We start from the raw sequence: 15,278 nt of genomic DNA, 5'->3' as shown, positions 1-15,278 counted from the left end.
GGGAACAACATGATGAACTAACCAGTACCCCGGAGCTCTTGACTCTAGCTGCATATGTATTGAAAGATGGCCTAGTCGGCCATCAGTGGAAAGAGAGGCCCATTGGACTTGCAAACTTTATATGCCCCAATATAGGGGAATGCCAGGGCCAAAAGAATGGGAATGGGTGGGTAGGGAGTTGGGGGGGGGAGTATGGGGGACTTTTGGGATAGCATTGGAAATGTAATTGAGGAAAATACATAATAAAAAAAAATTGTGAAAAAAAAATTTCCCTGCCAAGACAATGGGTTAGCTGAGCGTGTGAGATTAGGACAGGAGCATCTTGACCTCAGGATCATGTTCAGTTACGCTGCCTTGGTGTACGTCATCAATCCCGGCAGAGACAGCTCGAAGCCATCCTGGCATTCATGGTGAATTCCAAATCAGTCATAGCTACCCAGTGAGACCCAGCCCTGCAAACAAACCACCCGGCAGTCTTGGTAAGAAAGCACATGAGGTGTTTCCCAATGTAATTGGACATTATCAGCTTCCTTTAGATTTAAAATACCTGTTCTCTTCCCATTTACATCTATCTAAGGGCTTCCAAGAAAATCTAAGCAAAAGTTCATGGACAGAAATGAGTTTTAGCTAAAATAATTTGCTAAACAATTGGGCCTTGTGTTTATGTGTGTGTGTGTGTGTGTGTGTGTGTGTGTGCGCGCGCGCGCGCGTGTATAAATTTATTTTATTTTTGCAACAGTCTCTCTACACAGCCCAGGTTGTCCTAAAACTCACTCTGCAGACCAAGCTGGCCTAGAACTCACATGATGGGGGAGAACTGACTCCTGCAAATTGTCCTTTGAACTCTACCCTCAGGCTACGGCACATGCACCCTTATTGCATGCGTGTACTCACCACTATGAACACTAAATAAATGTAATAAAAAATACTAGAGAGCTGGGCCTGAGAGAAGGCTCAGCAGTTACGTGTATATACTGCTCTTGAAGAGACCTGAGTTTAGTTCCCACCCATATTGGGCAGCTCACAACTGCAAGTTAACTCCAGCTTCAGAGAATCTACCGCCCTCTTCTGGCCACCTCAGGGACATACAATCCCTCACACACACACAATTAAAAGTAAAATAAAATCTCTTGAAAAAACGAAAGAAAACGTCCAGGGCTGGACACACTGGTGTGTGGCAATTCCTTTGGGGGATGGTTTGCCATTCTGGCCTTGTCTCAGTCATGACTTTCAACCATTATGGTGATAAAGGGAGGGAACCTTGAGCAGAGACTTGCTGTTAGGCACCAAGAATTCCTTGCGTGCATTTTACAATGTTAGAAGTCCGGCTGGTTGCTGGTGTGTTTGTAAACCATCCTCCAGTTCCATAATGTAGCTGAGAAAGGGTTGTAAGTTTGAAGCCAGCCTGAGCTACAATGAAACCTTTATGAAACACTGAAGCTACAATGAAGAGAGGGAGAGGGGAGGGGAGGGAGAGAGAAAAATCTACCCTCTAACTCCAGTTCCAAAGGATCCAGGTCCTTCTGGCCCCTGAGAGCACCACACTCATGTGCACAGAGCTCCCTGCCACATACATACACATAAATAGAAATAAAGTCATCTTTAGCATCCTGTGATCCCAACATCTGGATCTCAGGGCAATTGTGGGCTACACGAGACCCTGTTGAGGAAAAAAGAAAAAACACAAAGGGGGAAGGGGAGGAGGAAGTGGATGGGACATTTGTCTGGAATTGCTCGGTACAGCTGACGCTGAGCTCAGCAACAGAGTGCTGGCCTGGCATGCATGAAGTCAAGGGTTCAAGTCCCAGTACTGCTCATTTTAACACACCAGAGACTTAAAGCTATTTTATGTGACCATCCACTCCACCGATTGCCATACAGGTGTCAAAGTTCACAAAATAAAAGTAGAAAACAAAGTAGAAAAGAAGAGACTGGAAAGACAGCTCAGTGGTTCTGAGTCCTGGCTGTTCTTCCAGAGGGCGCAGGGTTAGTTCCGTGTGTGTGCAGTGCTTGCAGAAGCTGGAAGAGGGCATCGGATATCTTGGGGTTGGAGTTATACCCGTTGTGAGCTGCCACACTGTACACATGCACATATGCCGGCAAAAGGCCCATAAAGCAGCCACACACTTGCTGTTCTTGCAGAGGACTGGGGTTTGGTTCCCTGAGCTCAAGCCCAACTCTCTTCTGGTCCCTTCAGGCACACTCACACAAGTGCACACACACACACACAAAATAATAAATCTTTACAAAGAAATCTACCCTTCATTTTAAAAACAAGAAAGATAACCACGGTGAGGCCCCTTCTGGGCCGGTACCCCCGCCTTCTTGTCCAGCTGTTAATACACACAATGTGAAACTTTTCCAGTGAGTTTTTATTAGTAGTTGCATCATGATTCAGGGTCCCAGGGTAGGGACCATCATATACTGAGGTCCCTCTTTTCTATCCGGGGAGAAAGACAAAGAACAGAGGAGAGGTGGGCGGAGCCAGGTCAGATCTTCCCAGGAAATGTGCCTTCAGCTATGCGGTCATCCCAGGCTGAGACCTGTAAGAGACAACTGGTGTAACTTCCCCTGCGCCAACACCACAGGGCGGACTTGTTTCCCCACTTTGCCCACCAATGCATGTGACCAACAGACGACCACAGGTGTCTCCTGTGACCACCACTGTCCCAGGGAATCAGGTGACCCAAAAAGACAAAGTCACTACACTATACGACTTGACAGCCCGTGGAAGAATAGGCAGGAAACCCCAGGGTCACCGGTAACTGTTCTTGCAGAGAACCTGGTTTGGCTCCCAGCACCCTTACAGCTGCATGTAATCTAGAGCCAAGTGACCTGACACCTCCTGCAGGTCTCCTTGGGTATCTGCATTCTCATGCACATACCCACAGATACCCACACAGTGTGTAACAGTGTGCGTGTGAGTGTTGGTTTTTCAAGATAGGGTTTCTCTCTTAGCCCTGGTTGTCCTGGAACTTGCTCTGTAGACCAGGCTGTCCTTGAACTCACAGAGATTCATCTGCCTCTGCCTCCTGAGTGCTGACTGCCACTGTCTGGCTACAACAGTATTTTTAAAGATTTACTTATTTGCTGGGCAATGGCAGTGTCTGTGTTTAATCCCAGCACAAAGCAGGCAGAGGCAGGTGGATCTTTGTGAGTTCAAGGCCAGCCTCACCTATAGGACAAACAGACAAACCCTGTTTTGAAAACCGTAATTAACACCGTATGTTGCCTGTCAGAACAGATAAACAAACCTGGGTGTGCTGGATAGTTTTATGTCAATTTGATACAAGTTAAAGTCATATGAGGGGAAAGGAACGTTAATTAAGAAAACGCATCCACAGCGGGTGTAGTGTTGTATGCCTTTGATCTCAGCACTCAAGAGACAAAGGTAGGAGGATCTCTTGAATTCTTGGCCAGTCTGGTTTGGACCAGCCAGAACTACACAGAAAAACCTTGTCTCAAAAAACAAACAAACAAAAAGAAAATGCCTCCATGAGATCTGGCTATAAGGCCATTTTCTTAATTAATGATTGCTGGGGAGGGGCCCAGCTCACTGTGTGTGAGGCTACCCCTGGCCTGATCATCCTGGGTTCTATAAGAAAGCAGGTTCAACAAGCCCAAGGAAAAAGCCAGCAAGCAGCACCCATCCACGGCCTCTGCATCAGCCCCTGCCTCCAGGTTCCTGCCCTGCTTGAGTTCCTGTCCTGACAATTTGCTTTTGGTCACAGTGTTTCATCACAGCAATAGTAAGCCTATCTAAGACACTAGGCATTTAACAGAAAATGAGGCTGGTCTATGATCTAGCACAAACCAGCTTGTGTAGTCCAGTACCAAAAGATGGCATACACAAGAGGGATCTCGGTGTTCATCACAGATGCTGATGAGAAGGCCCGAATCAAACTGTTAACATCCCCACGAGTTAATACCACTGGTGCGCCAACCTAGCTATGTGTGATCTCTGTTTTTATTACAATGGTGAATGTGTGTGTTGGTGTGTGAGAGAGAGGAGAGACAGAGAGGACACCTGAAGGAGCTGCTCTCTCCTCCTACCATGTGGGTCCTAGGGATCCAATTCAGGTCATCAGGCTTGGCAGCAAGCACCCTTATCCACTGAGCCCTTTCGCACTCTCACATTTATCAATGAGAGGTTGACTCGGCAGGTAAAAGCATGGACAATGGAGCCTGCAATCTTACCACAGGGACTAGACCAGCTTACACACCAGCAACACCCTGCAGAAAACCTACTGGCTGACCACATGCCAGCACGGAGCACTGTCACGTCTGCAGCCAGCTGTGGGACAATAGCACGTCTGTTCAGCTGCAGTGAGGACAGGAACAGGACGTACTTTCCCAAGGTCAGCTTTATCTACATCCCACACACTGACTTCATTGGCCATAGCTTTCTTGTAACTTCTCAGGCACTGGCTTTACCATTAAGGTTTTCTTGAGGGGGTGGAAGGGGTGGGGAGGGCGTCATTAAGACATGATCTCTCTACTTAGCTAGCCCTGGCTGTCCTGAAACTCACTTTGTAGACCGGGCTGGCCTCAAACGGAGATCCATTGTGTCTGCCTCCTAAGTGCTGGCAAGATCTGCGTCATTACCCCCAGCATAAGTTTATATTTATTTACTTTTATTTTTTTAATTAAGGGCTGGAGAGAGGGCTCCATATTAAAGTGTTGTTGCTCAGTCAATTCCCAGCACAGACATGGCCGCTGATAACAGTCTGTAACTCCATTTCCAGGGGATCTCCTGCCCTCTTCTGGTCTCTGAGGGCACTGCATCCACCTGGTTCACAGACATACAAACTGGCCAAACACCAAATACATAAAAATAAAGATAAATAAATTTTTCAAATGAGCATGTAGAGCATGCCAAAGGAGCTGGAAAGATGGCACAGTGGTTAGGAACACTTGCTGTTTGTGCAGAGGACCCAGGTTGGATTCCAGCACCAGAATGGTGGTCCATAACCAGTGGTAACTCCATTTCCATGCTATCCAATGCATTCTTTTGACCTTTCTGGACCAGGCATCCAGCTGGTGCATGTACATAATGCAGGCAAAACAGTCATAATCCAAAAATGAATTTTTAAAAATCTAAAAAATAAAACAAAAAACCCAGAGTCCCCAAAAACCAAACAGACAAAATCCACCAATCCAAAACATAGACAAAGAAGCCATAGGCATGGCAGAACTCTTGCAATCCCAGGACTTAGGAAGTAGAGACAAAAGCAAAGCAGTGGTGGTGCACGCCTTTAATCCCAGCACTTGGGAGGCAGAGGCAGGCAGACTTCTGAGTTCAAGACCAGCCTGGTCTACAAAGTGAGTTCCAGGACAGCCAGGGCTATACAGAGAAACCCTGTCTCAAACAAAACAAAACAACAACAACAAAAAAAGCAACCCAAAACAAAAAACCAACCAACCAACCAAAAAAACAAAAAGAAGGAAGTAGAGGCAAATGGTCAGAGGTCCAAGGTTAGCTTCAGCTATCAGGTGAGCTTAACACATGAGGCTCTGTCTCAAGACACTAACCCCAACAAAACCTAGGACAAGGCACAAGGACCATTTGACCTCTGGCAAATTACTCTTTACCTTAGTAGTGTAACTTCACAAAAACAAAACAGGGAAGAAATCATGGAAACAGAGGGAAGAACATGTCTTGCCATGTGTTTATTCCCCCACTGACGGAGCGCAGCTAAAGGGCATAGAGGATTTGCTGGGTTGGGTTTTTTTGTTTTTGTTTTCCCACGTTTCTCTGTGTAGCCCTGGCTGCCCTGGAACTCTTGTAGACGAGGCTGTCTTAGAACTCAGAGATCATTTGCATCTGCCTCCTAAGTGCTGGGATTAAAACTGCATCATCATGCTCAGTTGAGGATTTTTTTTTTAATTCTTTGATGATAAAGGCTACCCAATAACCAAGTAAAGAAAAACAACAACAAAAAAAAAAAACCAAAACTACTACCAGGTGTGTTAGCTTAAGAGGTAGGGGCTGGCAGACTATGGTGAATTCAGGGCCAGCCTGGGCTACCTAGTAAGTTTAGTGCTAGTTTGAGCCATTGCTAGACCTTGCTCAAAAAAAAAAAAAAAAGTAAAATACAGAGTGTAGGCCATATCTGTATAAAGTTGCAAACACAAACACACACTCACACACACAAAAGCAGCAGCAGCAGGAGCAGCATAGGTGAGGAAAGATAAGGAGGAAGAGGAAAAAGAGAGAGGAAGAAAAGGTCCTGTATCCAGTTACTTTAAAAAAATTTTACCAAAACAAAACAAAAAACAAAAAACCCCAAAAACAAAAAATAAAAACAAAACACCAAAAACAAAAGTTTTTTGTTTGTTTGTTTGTGTTAGGAAAACTAAACGTTTTCTATTAGGGAAAACAAAATGTGGCCGGACAAACTGATTCAAATGCTGAGTACAGGTACTGACCTTTGCCCTCACAAACACTTACACTAAGATTAAAAATACCTTAAACACACGCACACACACAGGTCTGGGAGATGGCTCAGCACTTAAGAACACTTGCTGCTCTTGTGCCTTGCAGAGGACTGGAGTTCCTTTTCCAGCATCGATGTCCAGTTGCTTATAAATGTCTATAAATGCAGCTCCATAGGGCCTGGCACCCTGTTGGCCACCTCAGGTGCCTGCATGCACCCCAACACACACATACATGTAATTGAAAGAATCCTAAAATAACAACAAGCCTACAGATGGGCAGGAGAGATGACTCTGCTAAGAGCAGAGTTCATTCCCAGAAGCAGGAGACTCACAACTGCCTGTGACTCCAGCCAGCTTCAAAGGCTCTATCTCCTCTGGCCTCTGTGGGCACCACACTCAAAAGTATACACCTCAACATGTAATCAATAAAATTTTTAAAAAACACAGTCAGGTGGTGGTGGCACACATTTTTAATTCCAACACTTGGGAGGCAGAGGCTGGTGGCTCTCTGAGTTCGAGGTCTACAGAGTGAGCTCCAGACAGCTAGGGATACACAGTGAAACCCTGTCTTAAAAAACAAAAACCAAAACAAAACAAAACAAAAAGCCAGCTGTGGTGGTGTATACCTTAATCCCAGCATTTGGAGGCAGAGGCACTGGGATCTGTTCTACAGAGTGAGCTCCAGGATAGCCAAGGCCACACAGAGAGACCCTGTCTTGAAAGCAAACAAACAACAAACCCAGAGGCTGGAGACATGGGGCAGGCTGGAAGTTCAGAGTTTAAGAGCACTTGCTGCTCTTGAGGGCCTGCATGCCTGTGGTGGCTCAGAACTCCAGTCTGGGAGATTCCGTGCCCTCTTCTGATCTCTGCAGGCACTAGGCCAGCAATGTGGTGTACAGATATACATGCAGACAAAACACCCACACACAAATAAGACAAAATAAAGTATAACTAAGGTGTCTTAAATATAGTCATCAAAAGAGGAACAAAATAAAAATGATTTAAAAACATGGCTTTAACATAGTTGCGGGGGAGGGGGGGGGAGAGCAAGACCAAATGGCAGCTGGAGGTGTGGCCCAGTAGGTAGACTGCTTGCCCAGCAGGCAGGGAGCATGGGTCCATCCCAGCACTGCTTCAGACACTGCGGTGTGGTGGCCTGCGCCTGTAGCCCCAGCTCTCAAGAGGCGGAGGTGGGATCTCAGGAGTTCAAGGTCATTCTTGAACAAAGACTCTGTCTGGCAAGCACCACCCCACAGGTCAAAGCAAATCACGGGGCGGAGTACCTAGTCTGAGGGGCTGGAGGGCAGACCCGCCATTGAAGCATACCCGTTGCCCTTCCTGAGGACCCAGACTATTCCTAGCATCCATGTGGTGGCCCACAACCATCTCTAACTCCAGTCCAGGCCCAAACCCTCTACTTACTGCCACAGGCACTAGCACAGACATGGCTGCTGTACAGTATCTCTCTTTCTTTCACACTCTCACTTTTTAAAAACATGATAGGGTTTTCAAGTAGCCCACCATGATCTGAGTGCTAGGGTTTCAGGTGTGCTACCACCACACCAAATTAAATAGCACATTTTGATTTTAAGACATGTGTTTGGGGGCTTTTTTTTTTTTCCCCCTCGGTGTTTTGAGACAGGGTTTCTCTGTATAGCACAGGCTGTCCTGGAACTAGCTCTGTAGACCAGGTTGGCCCCAAACTTAGAGAGATCTGCCTGCATCTGTCTCCCAAGAGTGCTGAGATTTAAAGCCGTGGGCCACTACTGCCCAGCCCAAGCCTGTGTTTCTTCAGTGCATGGGCAAGGAGGGTGGTCCTGGGCTAAGGGCCCTCACTGAGCAGGGATCAGTGACATTCCATGGCTGACCTCGCTTGACCCTTGGAGGTGAACTCTCACTAGCCATACTCGTCTCACCCGACCACCCAAGGGTCCCAACGGGAGGCACATACCCATGACACGGGACAGAGGGACTTGTACACACGCCGGTACCACTCACACACGGAGACATCACCCCCCTTGGCCGTCATTGCCTTCTCACAGCGGTGGAAGTCTGTGAAGAAAAGAGGTTCCGAATCAACCCTGGCTAAGCACATTTCAGAGGAAAATCCACAAATGCTTTTTGCTTTAAGATTAGTTATACATACAGAGGGAATGCAAACTTACAAGTACACCATATAGAGCTATATACACCTGACCCGGGGAGTTATATAGAACATTCTGGAGCTAGGAATGACAGCAAAGTATGAGGGGCATATATCAGAATTGTGGAAGTCCAGACAGGGCTAGGGAAGGTAGTCTTGAACATATCTGAGGAAGACAGGACAGGTACCAGCAGGGTTTTTAAATTCTTGTTAATGGTTAGTTGTTTTTTTTTTTTTTTTTTTTCTTTTTTGAGGGAAGGTCTCATGGACTCAAGTAAGGGCAGGGGCCCCAAATGTCTCTAGCAGGGAGAGAGGAAAGGGACTGTGTTTAAGACTGGGCACAAAGCAAGCCGAAAGCAGAGTACTGGCAATATTCATTTTTATCCATGGATTGTGACTATGTCTGAATCAACTTTTTTTGTTTTTTTTTAAGATTTATTTATTATTATATCCAAGTACACTGCAGCTGTCTTCAGATGCACCAGAAGAGGGCGTCAGACTCATTACGGGTGGTTGTGAGCCACCATGTGATTGCTGGGATTTGAACTCAGGACCTTCGGAAGAGCAGTCAGTGCTCTTACCTGCTGAGCCATCTCGCCAGCCCCTGAATCAACTGTTTACATGTTGTATTTACTTGTATGTTGTGTGTGTATGTGGCACACACATAAGATGCATATGTAATTCATATATACAATTATATTATATAATTATATATTATAAATATAATTATATTCTTCAAAAAATGTATTGTTGAGACCAAGGTTTATGACCTTGAGAGCTAGTTTGAGGGGTCGGGCCCTCCAGAGGGTATGTCTGGAGTGAGGGAAACCGGGCTGGAACGCACATGCCCCTGCTCCCCAACTTCCTTTCTGAGGTTGGAGGTGCATGGGAGACCCAGGCAGGCCCACTATGTACTCTGCTTACCCAGGTAGTTCTGCCAGCAGTTTTTAGTCTGGTTCTGGTTGGGGAAGCGGCTGTCAAAGGGGGCGGTTTTGTAGTTCTTGATTTTAGTCTTGATGTCTTCAGCCATCCTGACTCCTGGATGCAAACAGAGTGGGAATGTTGGCAACCATTCTGGAGGTGCTGGGTGTGGGGATGTCAGGCCAGAGCAGAATAACAGGCTGAATGTGAATAAACCCATCATCTCCCCCTTCTCCACAAACACAGAAAGATGAAGGGCAGGGGAAACCCATATATCTGAGTACAGAAGCCACAGTAGGGTTAGGCAGAGGTCTCCTTGGCAAAGCCAATCTTCATCCTTAAATTCCAGTGAACGCTCACTGTGTGCACAGCACATACTATGTGTACTCTATACATACCTACCCCATGGTCAGTCTAAAAGGTATTACTACCTCTGTTGTCTACACAAGGGACAGGGTGTCTAAATGACTTTCCAAGGTCACACAGCACCCAGTGATAATGCTTTATCCATCACCAGCAAAAACACTGCAAGGATTTTCTGGTGTCACCAGTTAGTTTTCTGGTGTCACACACTCTTCTGAGGTCCAATGAACTCAAACTTTGCTCAGAATATGCCTAAATGCATTGCAGGATTGCCTAAGATGACCCCCCCCCCCCCCCCGGCTCCAAAAAAAAAAAGCTCAAAGGACTTATCAAGAACAACTGGAGGTAACCATGACTGAAGATTTGTGACTCTTGTAACTGGCATGTGTCAGGTATCTGTGATTTTGACTGCTGACAATGGCCCATGCTACCAAATCTATTGACGTTGCTGCCTCCATTCCTAATGGAAGTAAATACTGCAATTCGATTAGAACCCCATGCAACGCCCCCCCCCCATCATTCAAATACTTTAGCTCCTTGAGTTTTATCGACTTCTCTCAGCTTTGATATGACTGAAGAGATGACACAGTTAATATCACCAGACCTGAGAGAAACTGTCTCTACTCTAGAGCATCTGGGGGACCTTGACACCACAGAGGTGCCAGTGTTAACTGAAGTAGTCCAAACCAGTGGGGTATTTGGGCAGGTTCATTGGAGGAGGCAAGGTGGGCACGGGGGATTTAAGACTCAGTGTCGGAAGTAATTTTGGACAATATTTCGAGTTTTGAGAGTTGATCAAAATGACGCTGAGGGGAAAAGACACGAGTCAAGACGACAGGCTTCGGCCTTGGAACGCGGGTGGCCACGCCTGTGAGCTCGCGACTAAAAGCTCCACAGTCCAATTTACTGGGTCCAAATCCGAATTGCCTTATAGCCACGGGTAAGGCGCTTCACACTCCAGCCCCAATGCTATCAAAGGGGACTTATAGGGCTGAAGGATGGAGTAATAGGGACTGCTTAGAAAGCGACCTAGCATCATAAAGAAAGGCGGCTATAATGGTTAGCTCCAGGACGCCGGACCCGGGGCCGCCGGAAGTTTCTGCTTGGCGTCAGGGAAGGCCCGGGGCGCTTCTCTGCAACGGACAAGGTTCCCCCAGGATCCCGACCCTTCACACTCACCTAAAGATTGTCCCGGAGTAGCGTTACTTCAATGTGACCCTTAGCAAAGACGCCAATGTCAGACGGGAAGCGGAATTCCGACTGGCCGGAAGCTGCGAGAGGAGGAGCCGAGCTGAGTCCTCCCGACTGCTAGAGTGGCCTCGGGAGGCGTGCCCAGAAACCGCTTCAGCCACGCCCACTTCCAAAGAGGCCGGACCTCCTATTAAGCTAAATTCCTGCTTATTATTGTTGCTGGGCCAATCGAGATTTTACTTTGCTCTTAATAAAAGGCACCTGACGTTCAATTATGGGTTATTGTCACCCTGCCTGTCCTTCCCAGAGGAAAAAGCAGAAGACTGTCTTCAGAGTGGGAATTGAAAAATGTCACAGATAATCTGTGTTTTGAAACAGGGCTTCGCTGTATATCTCAGACTGGCCTCGAACTTTTGATCACAGATTACGAGGTGTTAGGATAACAAGCGTTTACCCCTGTGCCTTGATTCGAAAGTTATTTATATTTATTTATTTGGGTTTTAGGGATAGAGAATCTTAGTTTGTGTTTTAGTGCAGTGAAGAGACAGCATGTCTACGGCAACTCTTTGTTTGTTTGTTTGTTTGTTTTTCGAGACAGGGTTTCTCTGTATAGCCCTGGCTGTCCTGGAACTCACTCTGTAGACCAGGCTGGCCTCGAACTCAGAAATCCGCCTGCCTCTGCCTACCGAGTGCTGGAATTAAAGGCGTGTGCCACCACGCCCGGCTTATGGCAACTCTTATAAAGGAAAACAATTAAGGGCTGGCTTACAGTTTCATGTTTCGTCCATTATCATCATAATTGGAAGCAATGTGGTGAATTGCTCTGATCCTTGAGGGTTGCTGTTTCAGCTGCTTTTCTGCATAACTGGAATCCAGAAGAACTAGGCTCCAATGGAAGTACTGGCAAAGCAAGTGCCTGTCCCTTCTTCCATTGTCCTTATATAGGCCTCCAGCAGAAGATATGGCCCAGAATAAAGGTGTGCTTCAAGACTGGGACCAAAAGCTTGAGTCATTCCTCATAGAGGTCTGGATCAAAAGCCTGTGTCTTCCAGCCTTAAGGTCCAGATTACAGGCATGTTGTCTTCCTGCCTCAAGTCTGAATTGCAGGTGCACCCTATGTTTCTGGGTTATAGTTCATTCTATATATAGTCAAGTTGATAATCAAGAGTAGCCATTCACATAGAGGTTCTCTGTGTAGCCCTGGAAACTCATCTATCTATCTATGGGTGTCCTAGAACTCACTCTGCAGGCCAGGCTGGCCTCGAATTTATATCTGCCTGCTTTTGCCTCCCCGAGTGCTGGGATTAAAGGCCTGAACTACCACTGACCAACATTCATATGTTGTGGAGTATCCACCAGAAAAGACTGCTCAGACCTGGGTTTAAGTTAATAGAAAGTTTTTATTAGGTCTCCAGTGATTACACTAGGTGTTTGAAATCTTGGTGTAGCACCAAGCCCTTTTTAGGGTAATTTTTACACACAAAACCTGTATTCTGAATTGACATAATTCAGTTCACAAGATAGCTAGCTGGACAGTGGTGGCACATGCCTTTAATGCCAGCATTTAGGAGGTAGAGGCAGGAGGATCTCTGAGTTTGAGGGCAACCTGGTTTACAGAATTAGTTCCAGGACAGCTAGGGCTACACAGAGAAACCCTGTTTTAAAAAAGGGGTGGGGGGCTGGTGAGATAGCTCAGTGGGTAAGAGCACTGACTGCTCTTCCTAAGGTCCTGAGTTCAAATCCCAACAACTACATGGTGGCTCACAACCACCCTAATGAGATCTGGCGCCCTCTTCTGGTATATCTAAAGTCAGCTACAGTGTACTTATGTATAATAATAAATAAATCTTTGGCCCGGAGCAAGCAGGGACTGAGTGAGCAGAATTGACAGAGTGAGCAGAGATCCTAAAAATTCAGTTCCCAGCAACCACATGAAGGCTCATAACCATCTGAACAGATACAGTGTATTCATATACATACAATAAATAAATAAATCTTTTTTTTTTTTAAGGCACTGCTGAAAAAAAAACAAAACACAAAAACCTTGCCTTCTTAGGTCCTAAGAGCTTTGTTAAAAGGTGAAAAATGAACTGGTCTCTCCTACAGTCTCATCCATCACTGTATCAGACACCACTGCCTGCTCGTTACTATTCTCAATCCCCAGAGATCACTGTTCACACATCCAGGCAGCCGCAAGACCTGTACTGATTGGAGGAAACTTTAGGAATTAAATGTTGGGTCTGATGGAAAGAGATCCATGGGGAAAGTGGTACAGTATCATTCTTTTTTTTTTTTCTTGTTTGGTTTTTCTTTTTTTTTTTTTTTTTTGGTTTTTCGAGACAGGGTTTCTCTGTATAGCCCTGGCTGCCCTGGAACTCACTTTGTAGACCAGGCTGGCCTCGAACTCAGAAATCCACCTGCCTCTGCCTCCCCAGTGCTGGGACTAAAGGCGTGTGCCCTTAAACTCAACAGGTTCTCTCTTTCTACCATCTAGGTCCCTGGGGTCAAATTTAGGTTGTCAGGCTCGAGGGCGTGTGTCTTTACAGGTTCTGCCATCTTGTTGACATCCACAGACTTCTTTGATCCAGTGTCAAGACCTAACTGGTACAGGAGCCTCCTTCATAGTCTCGCAGTCACCATTGTAATTACTTGTGGAGTTGTTTACATAAAACATCCATCCCTTTCAACAACATCTTCCTAAAATCTAGATCCTGTCTCTGCTTATATGCCACTGTGCCTTCCAAGTGCCTTGGAGAGACACCATTGCCTATGGATCCTTTGTAAAGTGACCCCTCTCCACCCATATGCATATTTCTGAACAGTACTGTAAGATTTTGCATGTTGCTGGGTAGTGGTGGCACATGCTTTTAATTCAAGCCCTCAGAAGGCAGAGGCAGGTGAATCTCTGAGCTGGAAGTCAGCTGATCTATAGGGAGATTTCTAGGACAGCAAGGGCTACAAAGAGAAACCATGCCTTGAAAACAAACAACCAACCCTGTACTGGCTGGTTTTGTGTGTCAACTTGAACAAGCTGGAGTTATCACAGAGAAAGGAGCTTCAGTTGAGGAAATGCCTCCATGAGATCCAGCTGTAAGGCAATTTCTCATTTAGTGATCAAGGATGAGAGAGCCTATTGTGGGTGGTGCTATCCCTGGGCTAGTAGTCTTGGGTTCTATAAGAAAGCAAGTTGTGTAAGCTAGGGGAAGCAAGCCAGTAAGTAACATCCCTCCATGACCTCTGCCTCAGCTCCTGCTTCCTGACCTGTTTGAGTTCCAGTCCTGACTTTCTTTAGGGATGAACAGCAATGTGGAAATGTAAGCTGAATAAACCCTTTACTCCCCAACTTGCTTATTGGTCATGATGTGCAAGAATAGAAACCCTGACTAAGCTGGGTGGCGCACGCCTTTAATCTCAGCACTTGGGAGGCAGAGGCAGGTAGATTTCTGAGTTCGAGGCCAGCCTGATCTACAAAGTGAGTTCCAGGCAGCCAGGACTATACAGAGAAACCCTGTCTCAAAAAAAACCAAAATCCAAAGACCAAAACAACAACAACAACAACAAAATGACAACAACAACAACAACAAGAAACCCTGACTAAGACAAACCCCAAAAACAAAACAAACAAAAGCAAAGATAGAGAATTTTCACTAAGTCACCTCCTAGATCTGCCTTGCTCACGCACTGTAGAAACAAGGACTTTGACTGGATAGTAGTGGCACATGCCTTTAAATCCCAGCACTCAGGTGGCAGATGAAGGCAGATCTCTGTGAGTTTGGGGCAGCCTGATCTAGAGAGTGAGCCAGCCAGGGCTACACAGAGAAAGCCTGTCTTGAAAAACAAAACAAAACAAAACAAAAACAAAACCCCACCACTACCATCACCAGAAACAAATCTCTTGGTCTTGTCTTCTGATAGAAACATTCTTTGCTTTCCTGACTTCTTCTCTCCACCCCAGTCCCAGACTTTCTTCCTCCTGGGCTACATAGTTTCCTCCTTTTGGGCTATCATAATCACCTGGGTTTTCTCCATCCCAGTCCTAAGGACTATGGGCTTGTCCTTTCTGATGGCAGTGAATGTAGGTTGTGCCTGTTGTGGTTAGTGATGTATCTTCAGCATCACACACAGGAGAGTTACACAGTAACAGCCCTCTGAGGGCTCCTGGAGTGGGTTAAGCTTCCTGTAGGCTTTTTGAAGGTCTGATTCTGTGCCTTCCAACTTGGAG

General features: G+C 46.1%; 1 protein-coding gene across 1 annotated transcript; it reads right to left on the bottom strand.

Moving 5' to 3' along the window:
• Positions 1–2,354: 2,354 nt before the first annotated feature.
• Positions 2,355–11,180, bottom strand: Cox6b1 (cytochrome c oxidase subunit 6B1). The gene is made up of 4 exons (XM_021166681.3): positions 11,045–11,180; positions 9,506–9,619; positions 8,390–8,490; positions 2,355–2,543 (listed from the first exon to the last, which is right to left on the bottom strand). The coding sequence occupies exons 2-4, from the start codon at positions 9,609–9,611 to the stop codon at positions 2,490–2,492; spliced, it is 261 nt and encodes an 86-aa protein (XP_021022340.1). The 5' UTR covers positions 9,612–9,619; positions 11,045–11,180; the 3' UTR covers positions 2,355–2,489.
• Between the last annotated feature and the right edge of the window lie 4,098 nt (positions 11,181–15,278).

This window comes from Mus caroli, unplaced genomic scaffold, assembly GCF_978045245.1.
Source record: "Mus caroli unplaced genomic scaffold, Mus_caroli_1 scaffold_8, whole genome shotgun sequence".
NCBI classification, from domain to species: domain Eukaryota; kingdom Metazoa; phylum Chordata; class Mammalia; order Rodentia; family Muridae; genus Mus; species Mus caroli.
The sequence above is the reverse complement of the archived record's forward strand: the minus strand, read 5'-3'. Positions and strand labels throughout refer to the sequence as shown.